The 20,522-nt window shown below is 36.5% G+C and overlaps 1 protein-coding gene across 2 annotated transcripts in view; it reads left to right on the top strand.

Annotated features, from left to right (window-relative positions):
• LOC149567576 (elongation factor G, mitochondrial-like) overlaps positions 1-20,522 on the top strand; it is a 186,537-nt gene that overhangs the window by 42,311 nt on the left and 123,704 nt on the right. For both annotated transcript variants that reach the window (XM_089820814.1, XM_089820815.1), the window contains exons 3-8: positions 10,097-10,218; positions 10,372-10,522; positions 10,744-10,815; positions 16,580-16,675; positions 16,793-16,881; positions 17,035-17,101. In XM_089820814.1, coding sequence (XP_089676940.1) covers positions 10,097-10,218; positions 10,372-10,522; positions 10,744-10,815; positions 16,580-16,675; positions 16,793-16,881; positions 17,035-17,101 — 597 coding nt within the window. The remainder of the gene's footprint in view (positions 1-10,096; positions 10,219-10,371; positions 10,523-10,743; positions 10,816-16,579; positions 16,676-16,792; positions 16,882-17,034; positions 17,102-20,522) is intronic.

The raw sequence follows: 20,522 nt of genomic DNA, 5'->3' as shown, positions 1-20,522 counted from the left end.
CAATGTCCTTTCACTTTCCTTTGAGCCTTTTTGTAGAAATTCTCAACCAACTTGTGAGTGCTATCATAACGTACCAAAGATGACAAAACCATGTCTTTGCTAACCTTCAACTGGTTCTTTAATGCGTGCATCTCATTATTATCACGTTGATACTACTCATCGTCTTGTGGTGTCATCTTGGACAGTTTATTGAAGTTAATATCATGCATATACGAAACGTATGGTGCATCATACAAAGGCTCCAACATGTTGTTACCTTGAGTACAACCAGCCTCGTCAACAAGTTTGTCAAGGCTAACCTCCAAATCACCAATGTAGAAGCTTGAATGTTCCTTATCCACATCTGAATTCATTTTTCCTGTGCGGGTCTGAATTTCCTTTGCCAACTCTTCATTATAATGGTTCCCACAAATAGGATCGGGTGTACTAGTGTTATCATGTGTTGAGCAAATCTGTTCCGGCCTCATATGGATTCCTTTAACTTGTAAATCCTTCAAGTTCTTCACTATCAGCTGCAAAACTCTTTTTTATCACCACATCGTTGTAGGTTGTTGTAGGAGATGTTATTCTTAAGATCTCATTGAGAGAAGAGGCAACCACAAGGTTAACCCGTTTATTTGGATGCTCCATAAACCTCGGCTGGACCAAGGTCACCATTGAAGGTTGTAAGGTCCAATTTTAGGATCTCCAATCTGCCTGCTCTACATTGGTCAAATAAGTTTCTATCTCTTTCAATTTGGAGAGAACGTCATTTGAGGATTCCATGTGTTCTAGTTGCAACCCAAGTACGTATAGCCGACCCAATTGTTTTTCTTTGTGCGAGTTTCTCAATTGTTCACCATTAAAGGTGTCATTAAATGCTGAAGAAAACACTTGATTTTTCAGACTTTCCATGACTACTTCAATTACCCGTGCTTTTGCTTGATTAGAGAATGTATTTTCTTCTATAATGACTGTTGGAGTTTGAGTTCCTGTGTTTAAATTTTGCAATCACTGTTTGCTTACATACTCTTCAATTGCTGATTCGGTTCAAAGCCCTGATCACCTGAATGGATTTTGTGGTCAATTCTAAGAATGCTCCAGCCCTGTTAGCATTTCTTCCAACAACAATTGTGCTGCCAGTTATTAAGTTTGCATAATAATCTGCCAATAATTTATATTTATATTTTAAGCTGCTCAAATAGATAATCCTCAATACTCCTCAGAAATCTTGTCTTGAGCTACAGATGACTTGTATTGAAAAGTGTTGCTGCTCCAGCCACTGTAGCCGTTGTTGCTGTGGCCATTATTTCTCTTTTTACAACAATGAACTGATTAAATACAATAAACAAATCATTTTCGGATCATTCAGGATAATTTTTTTGTGCATGTGCTAGACTTATGTGATTCTAACTGAACAGTATCATCCAAAGTTCACACTCAGAGGAATAAACAAAAGATGTTGTGATGCTTTAGGCGGGCTCCAAGATTGTTATAATTCCTTTTCCTAATACTTCTGTTCACAAATCATATATCGTGGTAACAAAAATCTACTAACACTTATGTTAGTACCCAAGGTGGTCTCAGTTTTAAAACTTTTAGTTTCAGAGGTTGAACCTCTTTGAACCACTTCGAACTGAAGTTCGAAGCAGTTCAAAGTAGTTCGACAATTCAAAGCAGTTCAGTTCTAAAATACAGAACGGTTAGAAAAGTTCAGAATTCTGTCTCAATGCATTCGCTAGGTTCAGTTTATTAGTCCCATGACTTCAAGAAAATGCAAGGGTGCAGATTAAGATGAAGTTCAGATGTAGTGGTTCAAAGTGTTTCAGTAGTTCAAACTGGTTCGATAGTTCACTAGTTCAACTGCAGGTACAATACAAGCGAAGTTCAAATTTTGGGTTCGAAATACAGTTTTGGCAATTCAGGAAAATTTGAAGTCCAACCTCAGTTCATGATTCAGAGTTAGTGCAAAAGTTCAGAGGTTGTAATTTGGAGATGCACCTTGGTTAAAGAACAAAATACCACCATGGAAAATCTTCAAAGTGTCTTTATTCTAAGGTTCAGTGTTCAAGCTCAAAGGTCAAATTCAACCCAAAGAAGTTCAACACAGAGGATGGTGCCCATCATAAACACATTAAGATATTGCATATCAATATGGAAGAATAACAGAATATAGAATCTGAGAAGGAGTTACGTGGACGAAGATGGGATGAGCTCAGGTATATAAAGAGCGGAATCATGCGAGTGTATTGGGGGTATTTAACCAACATGTGCAGGCCACGGGTTTGTTACAGCAAAGCATAGTTTGCGACTCCTTGTTGGCGGCAACAAACTCATAGTCCACCGTGCAAGATGCCGACTACAAAGAGGTTAATAACAACATCTGCAAAGAAGTGTGGATGGTGATTTGCCGCACCCATGATGGTCGAGCTTCCACAATGCTTAAGCGCGTTGCCACTCAAGCTGTTTGAAAGATAGTAACAAAATGCGTGCATAGGCCATTTCACAGAAACACGATGAAGACAGTAGTTTTCATCATTAAAAACATTAGCGTCAGCCCCAACACAAACACAATTATGAAGGTTTGTAATGCTTGTGGGTGAAGAGTCATGATCTTGGCGGTTTGTGCAATGATGTCTCAATATGCCTGATCCCAATGCAAAGGTATTAGCAGCCACAGGTGTCCCCTCCTTTCACAGCATAAGATCATTTTCGATGGAGGTTAATATAGGTTATATGGCTCGGGTTTTCATCAAATTTGGTAACCTTAGTGTTACTTCCAATTTGTAATACTTTTTCTTCTCCACAAACGTATGTGCGGACATGAAAGACATGTTTGGAACAATGATAATTGCTCGAAGAGATGTTAGAATGAGACGATGCCGAGAACTAATAAACATTTCAGGATGGAAGCCCGCGCGTCCTGTGGCAGTGTGAAGGAATTACCAAAATAAAAGATGGCATATTATGCTCACCATGATCATATGCCCAAACCAGCCTTCGTGATTTCATAATCAGTTTGAACACCCATCATTTGAGAAGAGCTCAGGGTCACGTTTGGCAATAGAGCAAGATTTCCCAAGTGGTAAACATTCAATGAAGTGCAAATTAACAAATTTAAAAGCATTGGGTGATATATTTATATGCTATCCGTGGGTTTCAAAGAGATTATTGGAAACGTATGATGAAAATATTATATGCCATCAAAATAATGCTTCAAAGTGTTAAAAAACTATGCCAAATGAAGTCTCTGTACTGGTGAATTAAGCAGTGATAATGAGGATGAAGATATATTCCACGTATTTATCAAATTAAGAATGGTGAGTCATCACCCGTTTTAAAGATTTGACATGTCATTTGTGTAAAGGAGCATCTGCACATCTTTAAAATGATAGGTTAATCTAAAGTCACTCATGACTTTAAGACTTATAAAATATTATAAGCCCAACTTGAAAGATGGAAGATTATGGGTCAGTTTTAATAATTGAAAAATGAACGAAGTCATGGGGGGTCTGGGGAATTCTATTAACACATGATGCTATGAGGGGACCAAGAATCAGTTATAGAAGCTGAACAGTTTGCCCGCAAATTCTATATATGATGAAAGCATCAAACAAATAAAAAGGGGGGTTCCATTTTTGGCTTCCGAAATTTACAGACTGTGTGCTGTGGGCAGATGGAGATTTTTCAATCCTGAGGGAAAGGAATACATAACAGAGCAGAACAGAGCTTTATTTGCTAAACTTTGTGTTAGTGATTAAAGAGGCTTTTGATTTTGAAATGTAATGTAGGAGAGATGGTTTTCATTTTCTGTTGCATGTGTAAAAGTATCTTTGTAGTCTTTTACATCTTAAAGAAGGGAGGTTTGAAAGAAATCTGCAAATTGGAACTTTGAGTCCATGTAGTTTTTTCTTTCCACTGATGGTTATGTTGCTGTAACTTTCAGTTTTCTTTAAGTGCATCAGATGTGCTGTTTTCTATATGCACTTGATATCAGGATCTTCTGGAAGCTTTGATTCGTTTTTCCTCAGGAGAATGGGAATCATTCTTTAACTTTATCCTTTGTAATGCAGTATACAGCAGGTTAACTTTGTGTAATCTGTTTCATTCTGTATCCTTTCTTTTTAGTTCTTAGGTTTCACGTCTACTCTGTGTTTACAGGTAGATGTTAGATATCCTTTCGTGCTTTTTGGTAAAAGCACTCACATTTAATTCACTGTAAATCTTGCACGGGGAGCTGTACCCGATAAAATTTAGAGGAAGGTTATTAATCTAATAATAACCTATCCAACTGTTGGTGTCAAGTTGTCCTTTCACTTGGGCATTCAGGGTCGGATTTCCACATATTCTCTTGAAGGACAATCTGTTCACTAACAACTTATTACAGCAAATATATTCTCCGGTAATAAGAATTGACAAACTTCCTTCACAGCCACATATACTCCTATACCTCCGATTCATGTTGCCAGAAATTAATAAGATAGCTCGGTTCTCAATACTATTCGCTGCATCTTCCATTCAAAATACTGCCTTAACTCACTATTGCTAGTAATATACAAGAATGTAATATCCAACTGCCTAGTTTTGTAAAAGAATTCAGACTTTGTCTAGTGGCATTTTTATGAACAGTTTGTAAGCAACCTTGAAATGAACTTTTTGATACCAAAATGTAATGTATAGATACCAACCAATACAAGTGAGAGTGCTACTATAGTGTACTAAGAACTTGGTTTCTCTTGTTAAGGTGGTGACAGACGGCTAACATAACAAGAAGACCATACAATAGAACAACTAATTGCATTACATTAAACATTAGCTCATTCATGTACTTTAACTTCATCCGTATAGGAAAAAACATGCATACAATTAACTTATGATCACCCAATTAAATGGATTGACAACATATACAATTTTCAACATAAGGAAGAAAGACATGGCACTTGTACTTACACCTCTCACGTGATCTTTAGAACTCACTGCTATGTATGCATATGCCGGCTAGGTGCTACTTGCGGCAATGGTGATTATACCTGCTACTATACCTGTGTTGTCTTTGATTGACGGGTCTGTAGGTGGTGATTATGATGAAGCTACCGCAGAGATGGTCTGAGGGAGAATGCAGTCATGTCTTTGATCGCTGCTGTATCCCCACCCAATGACTTTTAACTCTGTTGATTCCTATAACCACTGCCTGGTTATGATGCGTGGCCGATTGAACTGCTAACGTTTGCTCTTGCTATAAGTGGCCCGAGCTTCCTGTAGGCCCTGTACATTTTTCACTTCCTCTTTCCTATAGTTCTGAATGCTGCGTCTTAGCTTATGATAGAAGTTTCCAATCTCTGTACTTGATTCTGAAATAAAACCTCCAATGAGTTGCTGGGGCTACGTCCAATTTCTTCACTCTCTGAAGGGGTTTCATCCTCAAGAGTGACAAGTCACATTCAAGCAACCCCTTTTCAAAATAATGTTAATATATCTCATGGTGATAATCCCAAAGCAGCTGCTTGCTTTTATAACCTCGAAGTGAGGGAAGATGCGAATAGCTAAGCAATGTGGGATAAAAGCCTATTTTTTTCTTTAGTCACTTAAGTCATTTATGTCATAAAGTTACTTTAAATGATAAAGTACTTCATAAATCAACTTTATAAAATAAAGTGACTTAACCTTAAGTGTTCCCACTTAAATATCTCCCACAATGAAACCAAATAGATCCCTGTAATTGGCTGGCATCCTCACAACAAAAGCCATTAGCCTATCCGGATGGAAAGATAGACCAACAAGGCGCCATTAGGTCTAGTGTAGAGAAGGGGACATTACAAAGAACAATGTTATCAAGAATATGATTGCTGTTAATTCCTTTCCTTAGAAATGGCGAACATTAACAACTATCCTCCAATGCTTCATGCTACTCTTAGAATATAAGATGTTGTCTATTGTTACAACCTACCTTGCTATTTCTTTATTCTTCTGACAAATGCATCATCTTTGTCCCGTCTCTTAGAGAATTTACTTGATGCACACCAATGACAATAGTCATTACAATTCAGAGGTGTTAATACACGTTATTTACTAAGACTTGGTATAATAGCAATTTCTGCCATTTGACACCTAAACAAGTGCTTCACTCCTTCCTCACTTGGTCGTGCATATTAAGACACTTCATCACAATGACACTTCTTGATCAGGTGCCTGCAAGATGTACAAATTAGGACAGACACTACTCGACTATCATGCCAAGACTGGCCAAATTAATGGTGCTTCAACTATCGAATTTAAACCGCCACATCTTGTTAATATTTTCCCCCGTTCGTCAAGTTCTAGTTGGATTCATCCCTGTATGTTATTTCAAGATAACCCCATCTTTTCATTAATCAAAATCTATCTGCCAATGAGATTCGCACGACATTGAGGAGCTTCCGACAGTTAAAAATATAATCTTAACCTGCAAACAATCGATTCTAATGGCTCACCTTTAGCTCAAACTCCAATATTGACTTGGGAATTTCATCTGCCCAAAGTAAAATACTAAGAGTTGACGAAAAAGTTTTCTACAGTTCACGACTTTGATTACCTGGTACCCTTGTTGGAGTCACTTAGTATTTTTTGTTTATGATTTGTGCTCTCTGCTACATCGATGAGATAGACCACCAATACAATGAAATGAAATAATTTTTAGAGAAATTGGACTTTCCATTATCAGAAAATCCTATCCCTACTCCCATGCTTGGTCTTCTTGTTGAACTTCTAGTTGTTGAAGATCTTTCACTTGCAACACTCTTATGATCTTCATTGTTTTCTTCTTTTGCAAATTCCTCTATAAGCATTCATTGCCTGTGTGTCAGGTTAGTTGGAATGATCACTCAAAAATGTACATATTGATTGCCATACTGGCTAGAATTTTGTAGCTTAATACATTTTCCTTTAAAAACAACTTGTTGACCATGCTGTAATGACTCGATAGTTGCTCTCAATTGACTCGGTAATTCTCATATGGTATACTCACCTCCTACATAGGTCGTCGAGCACCACTATCAACGTGTCTTTAGTTACTGCTATGGCCAGATGATCCTCAATGGCTTAGACCAACGATAGAATGTAGTCGATAGTTTTAGTCGACAACTATGTTGGTTAATGGAATGCCCAGAAGCAATAATTTGAACTAGTCGATATGATGCAGAGATTACCGTGTCTTCCAGCTCCAACTAACACTACCCAGAATGTAATGGTAGTCACACATGGTCGTCTCTATTTGATTTAGCAAATATTGTTTGTAGGGAAACTAGTATGAACTTGTTTTCTTTTTCCGTTCGAAACATAATAGGAGTAAGCATTAATCCGTCATCATGGCTTCATAATCAACTTATAGCTACATTGCTCAATTCTCACCCAAAATTTTAGCTTTGTCTTGAATTGATTATTTTAAACACTACTCATAGAAGACCCCATTTAAACCTCCCAATGAAATATTCAAGGATATACATGTACCCAGGTAAAGGGAAACTTCCAGAATATTTTACTTCCTCAAATTGAAAAAAATAGCCAAAGACTCCTCAGATTTTGTACTAGCTGCGATGAAACCTTTGATTATGGTCACTGCAATTTTTAATTTCTCAAATGCAAATACTCAGTTTCTTCATAAAACCCTTTTCCCAAATATGTTCCATAGGCTAGCAGAAAAACCAACTCTGATACCACTGAAATATCCCTAGTAGATATTTACTCGATGTCTTTCTCCAAAAATAATATTTAGAACTCAAGTATATGAAAATGTGTTACAAACCAATAGTATAAAACCAATAAATTCTCATAAAAGTCCTTAAAGCATGTTATTGCATTATACAACAGCAATACAATAACTAGTATTCAAAGTCCAATCTTAAACACAATTTTAGAGTCAGATTGGAACACTAAGAAAATAGCCTATAGGCACACGTGAGACACCTAACATGATGTCTCCACGGACAATGGGTTTGCGTCCACTGTTTGCTGACACGAGGGGCTACGTCCTCACACTGACTGAAAGCTGAAGCTCTTTGAATAACTCTCGCAAGAGACAAACTGAAATGTGAATCATAAATCAAGCATCCCCATGAATGATTCTCTTCTCCTTTTAATCCTCACAACTGTGACTCTTTGGCTTCCTTCCTGTCTTTTCGTCTTATCCCTTCTTGTCACCTTTAGCCCACCTTATAATATTAAATTGCCCCATTTTATTCATGATCTCATAGACAATTTTAATATTATAGGAACATGTGTTAAAATCTTCTAATGTCCCAAAAGGGGACATTACACTCACTGATCAGCCCGAGTTTGCCTTTTATGCCTTTTGAAGATTCTCTTGCAATTTTTTTGTTTTGAAGTTAGATTGACCATTAAGGGAGGGTATTAGAGTACAATATCTCTAATTTTGTTTCTCTGTTTTGTAGATTTACTTCTATTCCTAATGGTCACTCCTCTATGTTTCCATATTCTCTCTCTGTTCAATATGGAAACTTTCTCTTTCTCTCATCAGGATGTTTATATTTCTCTCTTTGTTCGTTATAGTAACATTCTTGTATATAGTTGTATATATAGATTATTTATGATCTCTGTTTAATAGCACATTCATTATTTAACCATAATAATTTCAAGCAATTAATTTCAATATAAGAAATTATAGCTCTAAGACCGTGCTAAGGTAAATCAATGTTGTATTAAATAGGGGAGATGAAAGCTCCTTATTTGGATACAAAGATGATGTTTTTAAAAGAAACAATAGTGAACTATAGACGAAAATAGAAACTACCAAATAAACTAAAGACTATCTAAGATGGCCATCAAAGAAACATTTCAATATTCTAATATTTCAAATGGTCTGTGTATGGCTTCATCCCAGTTTTCATTGCTTCTTTAAGACTTCTCAGCTGAACATGACCTGTATGGCAGGATTTTGATTTTCTGGGTTAATATTAGTAGCCACTGTTTGCTTGGATTCAATTTCTTTAATCTAAAAGATAGTTCAAAATATTGTTTTTGGCAACTCATCACCAAGGGCAAAAAAACATATCGGCAAAATCGGAGATAAGTTGGAAACTTCTTGGGAAAATATTTGCTTCATTTAATTTTAGTTTTTTTTTTTTTTTTGCAGAATTCAATAAGGAGATGCATTCAATGAGTTAGTAATGGGTAAACAAACCAAACAAGTTGATCTAGATATATATAAATGCAAATAGGGTACAAAATCACATTCTCATGTGGAATGCTGATGGCTCGTAGCTTTAGTCTGATAGTTTGAACTCTGAAGCAAACTAAAAATAGTAAATTGTCTTTGTAAAACCATAAGCAAATCGTCTTCAAATTCACAAGAAATTGCTCTAGAGCGCTGCAAATGATCTTCTTTCTCCTCCAAGCCCTTTCTCTCTTTCTCTTCTCTCCGCACCTACTCTCCCAAACATATAAATATGTTATGCCCTTCACTGGGCCGTCACAGTCTATACTGAAACTGCGGGTGATGAGTAGACATTTTATTGCGATTTGTCACTGATAACTTCCAAAAATATTGGCGATATTTTAAAGCTTCTCTCGACACAGTTTGTTGGCACATGAAACTTCTCGCGATAAGATGAAATATCCCAGATATATCTGCGATATTTCAATCTGTGATCTAAATGTTTGCTTCACCTTAAAATGAATCTTGTGAGTAATGTTGCTGGACTATTAATGAGTCAAATTGCAGACCATAGAACTTGTATACAACAAAAAAATAGTCTAGTACATAAGAACCAAGTTAAGGAATTTACAAATAAAATTGGTTTGTAGAGTCAGACATCGGGCCACTGCATGGGCTCTCTCTATGTTCAACTGATGAATGCAAATTTGTTTATGTTGCAAGATGAATTATTTCTAATATATATTTTTCTTGGCAGTCTGGAGCCTTCAGATATGAACTCAATTTCTAGAAGTAAATTATTTGTAATATATCCTTGTCTGCTTAGTCCATGCTACTTGCAGATATTGATTCTGCACGCTGAAGGAATGAATTAATTTGAAATTTCATTGTTAACCAATTTATTATATGCTGAAAAAATAAATATTTGTTGCATGTCTTTTATAAATGTGGTCTCTTATCTTTTTGCAGGCAAGGCATAAGTTAAGGCACAATTGTGCTGCTGTGCAAATCCCGATTGGATTGGAGGGGGAACTTCGGGGCCTTGTTGATCTTGTACAATGCAAAGCATTTTATTTTGATGGTGTTCATGGGTTTGTGTTATTAGTTTAGGAGACTTCCTCCTCTTCTTATGTTCAATGCTTGTCAGAATATTTTTTTTGTTTGTTGACATTGAGCTGAAAGCTAGTCTGAAACAGAAACCTTTCCTATTGCATTTCCTACAGATAGTTTATTGCATTTTGCAGGGAGAAAATCATTCCAGATGAAATACCATCCAATCTTGCTAGCTTTGCTACAGAAAAAAGACGAGAGCTTATAGAAGCAGTTTCAGAGGTCGATGACATACTTGCTGAAACATTCCTTAATGATGAACCTATAACTTCCGATGATCTTGAGGTAAAATATTACTGAAATAAGCCTAATATGTTCTTTGGTGTATGATTGGAGCAAGGACGGATTTAGTACTTGAGAGATTTTAAGTTATTTTTCTTGGGAGAGTTCATGAGTTTTTGATTTACTGTTTATATGCAAAGCTTATGTTTTCGATCATAAGTATAATAATTGTTTCATGAATATCTCTGTTGGCTCTGCTTAGTAAAGTGAAAATATTTTTGCAGATGGCTATTAGAAGGGCTACGATATCTCTCAAGTTCATTCCTGTCTTCATGGGAAGCGCATTCAAAAACAAGGTATATCTGTGTTACATCTCACTGTGATAGTCTGTGTTTCTCCCTTTTATTCTATTCATAAAAATTAAAAAAATGGCTTATGAAAATTTTTATTTCAAAGGTTATGTTTTGTTTTATGGTTTTACCATTTAATCTATGAAAAATGATATATGTTTATTACAACACAATTTTTCTTGTGATCAATCCCCTCACCTAGTTCAAAAGCTGTATATTGATTACTCTACAAGTGGCATTGATTGTTTCTCCTATCCCGTTGTTAGCTGTTTAAAGGTTTATTGTTTGGCTTAAGATATCAGCTTGTTTATCATTATTGTCAAAAGGAGCAACAAGTTGGGATGGGAGTCACAATGATCTTGTATCTCAACAAATCCTTTATTAGAATTTGGTGGACAAGTCATATATACATTTGGTTGGCTTGTCCTTCTCAATTGGTTGTTGATGAAGCATTGTTAGTTTACCATATTGCCCAACCTCAGTTTGTACTTCATCCTCATTAAAAGAATTGGCATCTTTGGTTATATGTTCTAACTTGGTTCACAATAGAACTTTTCTAGACTATTTTATATATCTAAGATAAATGTAGATGTTGAAGTCAGAGCACAATGCATCAGGGCATTTTGAGCCATATATCATCTTGTGATGTCCCTTTAATCAAATCTTCTCTCCTACTAGCATTCCATATGCTCCTCATATTTCTTACTGTATTTTGAGCTTTCAAGCACTTCAATTTTATCACTTACGCATTAGGATGCTTGAGAGTAAAAGTGAATCAACTCCTCATTTGCTATTGTGTCACCAATATGTAGAGCTTGGAAGGAAAGTTGTGGTGAGTCAAGTGGCAGAAAATACCAGTCTATGCGCTGAACATATTGCCTCTATAAGGTCAAGTATCCAGTTGCTCTGTCTTTTTTCCACAAATGTGAAACTGAAAATAATATTTTTTCTAGAAATCAAGATTAAGGACAACACTTGCTTGTGCCATGTGGAACTACTTGTTTCTAATAGAGCTACTTAAATAAAGTTACATTGTAACAGTTACGAAATTTGTGGAGAAACAAAGTCCCGTTGTCTTAATATGCAAATAGCAGTTACCGCCCAAAATTGGGAAGAACAGAACCTCAAGAAACTGGAAACCAGAAGAGCACGCTGTAAAAGTAAAAATGGAATAGGGCAGAACAACAGCCATGCATAAAAGATTGTCTACTTAGGACTTGGCAAAACTCCATATGATCTCCCTTGGTGCAGCAACCCCAGCTAAAACTTCAAGAATACTCAGAGCCTTACCGGCTACTTTCCTTTAAAACAAACTCATGCTGTGGACAATGAGGTATGACGAAGGGTATCCATGGGCCCACGAATCAACAATTTCTAACCAGCCAGGGGTTTTAGCATCTGGGAAACTGCACCCACCCACAACTCTTTCCAGAATAGAGTTCAGGCCACATAGAAACTCTTTTTGAAGTGGAACCTTTTTCTGAATCGGAACCTCAACCATCTTGCAAATGTCATCTTTTTCCACATCTCAATCCAAGAGCACACCAACCAGTTTGAGGAAATATTCATGTTGTCTTGATACCTGTGATGTTGGCAGTTAATCAGATCATTTTCTGAAGATGAAAATCTATGTCGGGGCCGTGAAAAGCCATTCACCTCTTACCAGAAAGGAGACACACATTTCTATCCATTGCATCAAAGAGTGTTGACCAAATGGAGGGATGGGAATATATTTGGAGGGATCCAAGTGGAACATTTACCAGCCCAATGTTCATACAAAACAAATTTCATAACCAGGAAAGGCTCATCATCACCACGAGGAGGCATTAATGCCATTGAGTTATAGGATGCAGTGATGCTGTTATCATGAGTAAACTCTTGAAGGCCATACCGTTAAAGATGCTACAAGGAGAACGAACTAACAACATCTTCAATGATGATGTAACTCTTTCAATGGATTTCGCTGGCTGAAATCTTGGTTAGGTTGTCAAAGAGAGCATAATTAAAAAAAGATTGGTAATGCCTCTTTTGGTCAATTGTAGACAACTGCAATGCACATGATCTTAACTTATTAGTATAGTCAAGTTAGCTACCAACTTGGCTAATTGGTCTGCCACTCAAGTGCCAATTGGAAAAATATTGGGATTTTTTTCTTGTTGTTTGACATTGGTGCTGCATGTGGTGTGCCCTCTGCCTGTATGCAAATTGACACACCTGATGGGTGTGAGATGCCACATTCGTCCACCAGCCCAGCCCCAGACTACAGTTGTTGATTACCTCAGCCCAAGACGGATGCAAGAGCTCACTTGAGGCACAACTACTCCTTGGGATCCAGAGTAAAAGGTTTGAATTGATGGCATATAAATGGTTGGTTGTTGGCAGATTGGAATGCATAGTCGGAACAGATTGCACTATCTTGCTAAGTTACCAGTTTGGTTGCGGCGACGAATGAGGCGTATGTGAATCCAGTATGTGTATGCTTGAAATTTTAAGGGTTTAGGTGTGTTTGGGTACGTGTGTGTGTGTGTGTGTGTGTGTGTGTATTATATTGAGAAAAGTAAGACAAATATACAGAATTGTAAAACCAAATCCATTCGTAGTATGATAGTTGATCTTTGATCAATGTCAAATGCTGGAGATAAATATTAAATTCTGATTGATAGTTGGAAAAAACAAATAAGCCATATCAATGATGTCATATATGTTTATGTTCATGATTCCAATGAAAATGATTACAATTACTGAATTACAAAATGCAGTTCATATAACTGAAAACATGATTCAATATTCATCAATCATCAAAAGGAGTAAAAAAAAATAAAGTTCCATTTAATGAAAGGCCTTGTAAAGGGCCATTTCAAGGTTTGGGATGTTTTAAAAAAACATTTTAAAATTGTTTTTAAGCCACTTATATAAAATGGATCTGTGGGTGCAACCGGGTGTGGGCTGGGTGCGCCTTGGTGTTTGCCCAGCCCTGTGGGTGTGCTCGGATGCACGGGGCTGCACATCTTGGTGCACCCACAGGGCTGGGTGTCCAGCATGCTCCCACAGGTGCACCTGCATTGGGTGCAGGCCTACAGGATGTGAAATTAGCAACGTAGCTATTTTAGGATTTTAATTGAAGCATTCAGAATTAATTAAACATTCCACTACATCCCATCGGGCTGCACTCGAAACAAAAATGACTTAAACAACCATTTAGTATATTTTGTTTTCAAAGTATTTTATGCATTACTATTTACATTGTTCTGCATAGTGTGCATAGAAGTACTAGCTGCGCCTTCTCACCCTCACTTCTGTTTCTTCTGTTTCATTTCTTCTTTATATAGCGCCTTTGCCTTTGATTTACTTTGTCAGGATTTTTCTGTCAATCAGTGGGCAATTTTTGTTCTCATACGATCTTCCTTTGATAAGGAGATAATTTCCACAGCAAGTCAAATTGTGATATTGCTATCAGGATTTAACTATGTGATTTTGAGTCAAACTCATTGACCCATGTTTCATGAGTAGTGATTCAACATGAATCCATCTCTCATGAGAATAAATGGAACACTCAGCACTCATTGGATCTAGGTGATGCTCAGAGGGGTGAAGCACCGGGACTTCCCGGGAGGTCACCCATCCCAGTACTACTCCAGCTTGAGCGCACTTAACTTCGGAGTTTCCTCCATGGTTAAACCCAAAGCTTGCAACCCCATTTGCAAAACCTTCACCAAGTGTTGTGCCTTATGAACCATTCATTAGAAAGCCTCTTAAGCTCATCAATTGATAAGTAGGAGATAATTTCCACAGCAAGTCAAATTGTGATATTCCTATCAGGATTTAATTGTGTGATTTTGAGTCAAACTCATTGACCCATGTTTCATGAGTAGTGATTCAACATGAATCCATCTCTCATGAGAATTATGGGACCACTTAGCACTCATTGGATCTAGGTGATGCTCACAGGGGTGATGCACTGGGATTTCCCTGGAGGTCATCCATCCTAGTACTACTCCAGCCTGAGTGCACTTAACTAGAGCTTGTGATCATGGATTTTGTACCAAAGGAAACTTGACTCCAGGAAGTCCTTTCGACAATCCAACTCACCCTTCTTTCATTCCCTCTCTGCACTAATATATGCAGGAAACTATTTTCTAATTTAAGTCTTCTTTGCATCATTGCCTTATTGTTTTTGTGGATACTCACTGCACATTCTGCAGCTTGTTGATCTCCTGTTTCCCCGTTTACTTTAATATAATTATTGCTCAATAAAGCCCTTGAAAAGGGAAATAATCCTGCGAGAAAAGCTCTGGGAAACTACAATCTGTTATATAGAAAATGTTATTCATGGATGGATAAGGCTCCATCCAAAGTAATGAGAGCAGAGCCATGCTTTGTATCCTTATCCATTCCACCCTTTCTGCTGTCTGTCCACCTATCTGAAGTACATGTAAGTAAGATGCATCAAACTGGGAGGAGGGAGCAGGAGCATCAAAAGAAAGATGGGATTAAGGTCCTTTATATCCTACAAGTTTGCTGAGCTTTACTGTGGCATAAGTATAATAAATTCATTAATGCCTCTCAATAATTTTATTTTTTGTGTTAAAGTCCGTAGATGCTGAATATGTTATCAATAGATAGAAAGCTCCATCTAAAGTAATGAGAGCAGAAGCATCTGCAGAACCGTGCCTTAAGTTCTTATCCCATCCTCTCTATTATTGGTTCATCAATGCTGAAGAATAAGAAAGAAACATGCTTCTTACTGGTAGGAGATATGAGGAAGATCAAATGAAAGATGACGTTAATGTCATCTCCGTACATGTTTTTCAAGCCCCTTCATTTCATAAGCACGAGAGATTATGGTAATACCTTTCGTAGGCTTATTTCTTTCATGGAGTGCAGAGGTGGCTAGAAAGTAAGCTGTTTTAATGATGATTTGTTTTTAAACCAGTTTCCTAATTCTAAGATGACACTAATATTGCTATTTTTCTACAAGTTTTTTGAGCTCACCTATTTCTCGAGCATGGCAGATTATGATAATACCTGCCATAAACCTATTTATTTTGCGGAGCCCAGAGATTGCTAGAAGGTAAGCTGTTTTATTTTGATGACAGAAGAAATTTTCTAAGGATACATTTTGAAGCCTTTTCCGGATTCTTTTCTTTCGTCAAGACCTCCTAATCTCCAGTTATTTTTCAATTTTACACTTTATGACTATTTTGGACTTATATTGCAATCAGAATTATTGTTTCTATATTATAGGAACTCTTTCAAACCCTTTGAAATTTTGCTTTTGCATTGTTACAGAACCTATACCCAGATTTATTGTAAAATAAGCCATATCTTGTCATCAGCATCATTAACCATTTGGTCATATCTGACTAGGACCTCCATTGTCAGTTTTTGTGACATCAAAACTCAGTTGTATAGGATATGGATGCAGAGGTTTGTCTTTGCTTTCATCAATTCATTATATTGATTTATTGTTATGCCATAAGTAATTATTGACTGTGATGTCTGGGTATCTGCAGATTTCTTAGTAGTATGATGGTACATTAAAACACTTAGAATCAAATGTGTATTTTTTTTATTATAGAAGATTAGAGTACATGAAATGAATGCTTTATGACTTTAGTTCTAATTTTTGCTAGGACACGAGTATATTAGGAAATAAAATGTATTACTTCATTCTAATTTTATCATTTTGATATCGTTCTTTGATCCAATTGTCTTTGGAGCATGTTGTACTATTTGCAATAGTATTAATATCAAGTATTGGACTAAATAGGGTGTGCAACTCCTGCTGGATGGGGTGGTTAATTATTTACCTTGCCCAATCGAGGTTACAAATCACGCATTGGATCAAACAAAGAATGAAGAGAAGGTTTGTTTAAAACAGTTGTCTATTATAAGTTTTTTTCTGATAAAAAAATTCTTATTGAGATTGTCTTATAGTGCTCGTAATCCAGCTGAATTATTGTTGCTTCACTGTTCTATATAGGTTTCATTGTCTGGATCTCCAGAGGGACCTCTGGTTGCCCTGGCATTCAAACTAGAAGAGGGAAGATTTGGACAGTTGACTTACTTACGGTACATCTGAATATTGATCTTTGGATTCTAGTAGAGTCTTTGCCAAGATATTTTTTGAATATGATTTAATGTGTGTCTGTGGAGGAGAAAATTTATACTTCATTTTGGAATTGTTATATAAGTATTCACAACTCGTGAAAACTGTACATGCAGTATTTATGAAGGTACAATACGAAGAGGAGATTTCATGATCAACATTCAGAGTGGCAAGAGAATCAAAGTACGTGTTTGTTTAGCTGTATTGTACGTCATCATTGGAATATTCTTCATTTCATCCTATGTTTTTATTATCTTTCTATTGTGGATGCTGCAGTCAAAGCTTTTATTGCTTCTGGGGGAAACATGAATTCTCATGTTTAATTTGACCTTTGTTGAGAGCTTTGACTGGAATCATGTTCAAACTATTTTTCAATATGCTGAATTGCTTAAATGTGAGACTGCTTGCAATGATTCTTCTATTCACAATTCTTCATTAACATTATGACTTGTTTATAAGCTTTAATCTTTTGATTGTTAAATTTAAATGCAGTATAATCCTTCTATATTGCAGTTAAATTATTGCCTCTGAAGTGCAAATTATATAGAATAAATTATTATATCAATGCCCACAATTGACTGACTCAAGTTGATATTCAGAATTAAATTTTAATTGAAAATCATCACTGTAAATAGAACCCTTGGATCTGAAAGTTAACAATAGTGTACTAAACAATGCAAATCGAACTTAGAAGGGGAAAATGACACTTATGATTCCAGTACAACTACAAAAAAATGAAACAATGCATTTAAAGAAAATGTAGAATCAATATTGCTGTATTATTTCTAACCAGTGTTACACAGGGACTCACACCCCCCTCCCAAACCTCAAAGTACTCATCCCCGAGACATCCCCGCACTAGGTACTTGCGTATCTAGGTACCCTTACCTTCGCCATTTCACAACCATGCTGCCGTTGGAATGGGGACTTGGATTTCTACTTGAATTTTGATTTTTGAATGATACTATTCGGTATGTAATATGTTACCATGTTGAATGTTTAATGGTTCTAGTTCGTGTTGCAATTTTTCTATATTCAAGTATTTTAATTCGGTTTGTTCTATTGAAACATAATTTCATAACAAGTCTTTCAAGTTCTATATGTATACTATACAATACCCCTCCCTACCTCCTCCTTCCCTTGCCACCGTCCCTTGACCGACCCCCTGCCGCCCCGAACATGAGGCTCATTTTCCCCCGTCCCAAAAACTCGTCCCAAAGCCTTGTCGTCATGACGTACCCCAATATTGGTGTTACATTGTTTCTAACGATGTTTGGAAGAAAATAACCAATACGAGATTGTGACAATCACCATGAATAGAACTAATACAAGATGTTATAATGTTGATATGAGTCTCCAAGATTGAGGGCTAGTTAGTGAAACAGGGGGATGCGTCCTCCCGCCAAAAAGGGGCTGCACCCGAGACAGGAGGATGCCGTCTTGGCATCTCGGGCGGCGTCGCTTGGAGTGCCACCTTCGCCGAAGACGGTGAGACGTCCCCACGTCCCCTGTGGGTACGGAGGGACACCTGGACTTCCAGGGGATGATCATTGATCATTCATTTGGCATTTTGATTTGGACTCTTAGAGACTTGTAGTTTTTGTTTGCATTGTATACTTATTTTGATATCATGATTCATGGCACATGATGCTTACTGTAATCATCTTAATGTCATGACTCATATGATCATTGATTAGACAGTAGATACTCATACTATTGATCTGATATATATATTATAAATTTGACACTTTTTCATTTGCTGATGTTCAATGTTCATTATTTGATCATGAATCATGATGTTCCAATTCAAGACTTAAATGTAGTGTTCAATGTTTAAGTTTTTTACATCTTTATATCTTATATTCTAGTACATCTTTTTATAACTAGCATTTTAAGTACCATATGTATAGTATATACATCCTTGCTCCCCCCACCACCCCTTGTCCCTCCACCGTCCCCAAATCAAGGCCCATCTATCTTGTCGTCCCGCAGGGCGGTGTAACTATGGGGCTAGTTTGTAGGAGCATTAGACTGAGAAATATCAAGATTTCTCAAGTACATGACTTGTCACAGTTGCTGCTGTGTTTCCTGAGTAAAAACAAAAAGATGTTTGAATTTCTTTTGGCTCTTTTTCACACTTGGAAATAAAAATATGGAGCAAATGTAGACTAAACATTCTTCTTATGTGGTTAGGGAAGGGGATTTTACAATTTTCATCTTTTTATTTGAATAGATTTTTTTGAACAGTTAATGTTATGTGGCAACTCATGTTTTTCTTTTAGATTTCTACCCTAACGAGGGTTTTAGGTTAACAAACATAGGACCACCTCTAAAAAAGTGGGCCATTTTTTATGCTATTTTAGGGCCAGTCATACACTTTATATAGGCCTTCAAAGGTGAAAGTAAAGGAATATTTTTAAAATTTAGATGCATTTTTATTATACTTACCACTTTTGTGAAGTACAATGTGCATTTTATCCATATGCACTATATTTGATAATAAATAGCACTCTATTTAAGAAAAAAAAAAAAAAACTTCTTACAACTAGTAAGTACATTGTTATTTAAGTCACTTTGAGAAAACATGTAGATGATGAAGTTTGACATGGGACCCCAAGGTTGGAATCAATATGTTGCAGGTATTGTAGTTGAGCTTGGAGGGAAGGTCAAGGGAACAGCATTAATATTCACAGGTACAGTTTGGCCAGTACAAGATTTGATAAGGTCCACTGGCTAAGGAGGTCTGGATGGACAATTATAGGCAAAAGCAGGTCTTTTCTACAGAGCCTAGAATGGTATCCAAGGCGAAGGGAATCCAAACCTGTTAGGAAGGAAATTGTCAGTAGTAAGTACGCAGGTATCTTTGTGGCCAAGGTTTTGGTAAAGGAAATATAGATGCTCATTGATGCAAAGTGCAATCTATATTAATTGAGCATACAGGGCCATTTTAGGGCCTAGTGGCTACTGGGGGAAGGTCCTAGCGGCCTAAATATTTTTCTCATATGCATCAACTCCAACAACTCTCTTGATCATATTTGTGTGTTTGTTTTACCCTTTAAGCTCTTCTCCCATGTCCTAAACACATGCAACTTAAATTACATAGGGACCAAATATGAATATTCCCACTTTTTGAAGGGCTTATGATTAATGCAGTCTTTTCTTTCCCTTCTCTTTCTTTGCTAGAGGTATTGAAATAGAGAATGGGCTTTTTCTTACTAATGAAGATTCCTGGAAGAATTTACCTTGGTTCATCTCTTCCTGATTGGGTAGAATCTTCACAATTTTTGCTATCTTTATGCCCTGTAGCTTTTTCTCTCGTATTACAACTATGATTCTTATCAGAAAACATTGCAGAAGGATTTCTTATAAATTTCTCTTTAATCTTTTCAGAGCAATTCCTACAGAACACTCTTAACATAATCAAGATCATAATCTTAATCATAAAGAGTGTTTATATTGATTCTTGATCATTCTTGGAAGGAAAATTTTCTTCATCATTATTTTCATAATATTTTTCTTTGTGAAGAATAGATTTTTCTTATACAGTCTAGACTATGATTGAAAGTTATTTCTTTATTCCCATGTTTCTTGTTTGAAAACATCA

This window comes from Cupressus sempervirens, chromosome 3, assembly GCF_028749045.1.
Source record: "Cupressus sempervirens isolate cs-2001-9-10 chromosome 3, ASM2874904v1, whole genome shotgun sequence".
NCBI lineage: Eukaryota > Viridiplantae > Streptophyta > Pinopsida > Cupressales > Cupressaceae > Cupressus > Cupressus sempervirens.
Note: the sequence above shows the minus strand (reverse complement) of the source record. Positions and strands in the feature narration are given on the sequence as shown.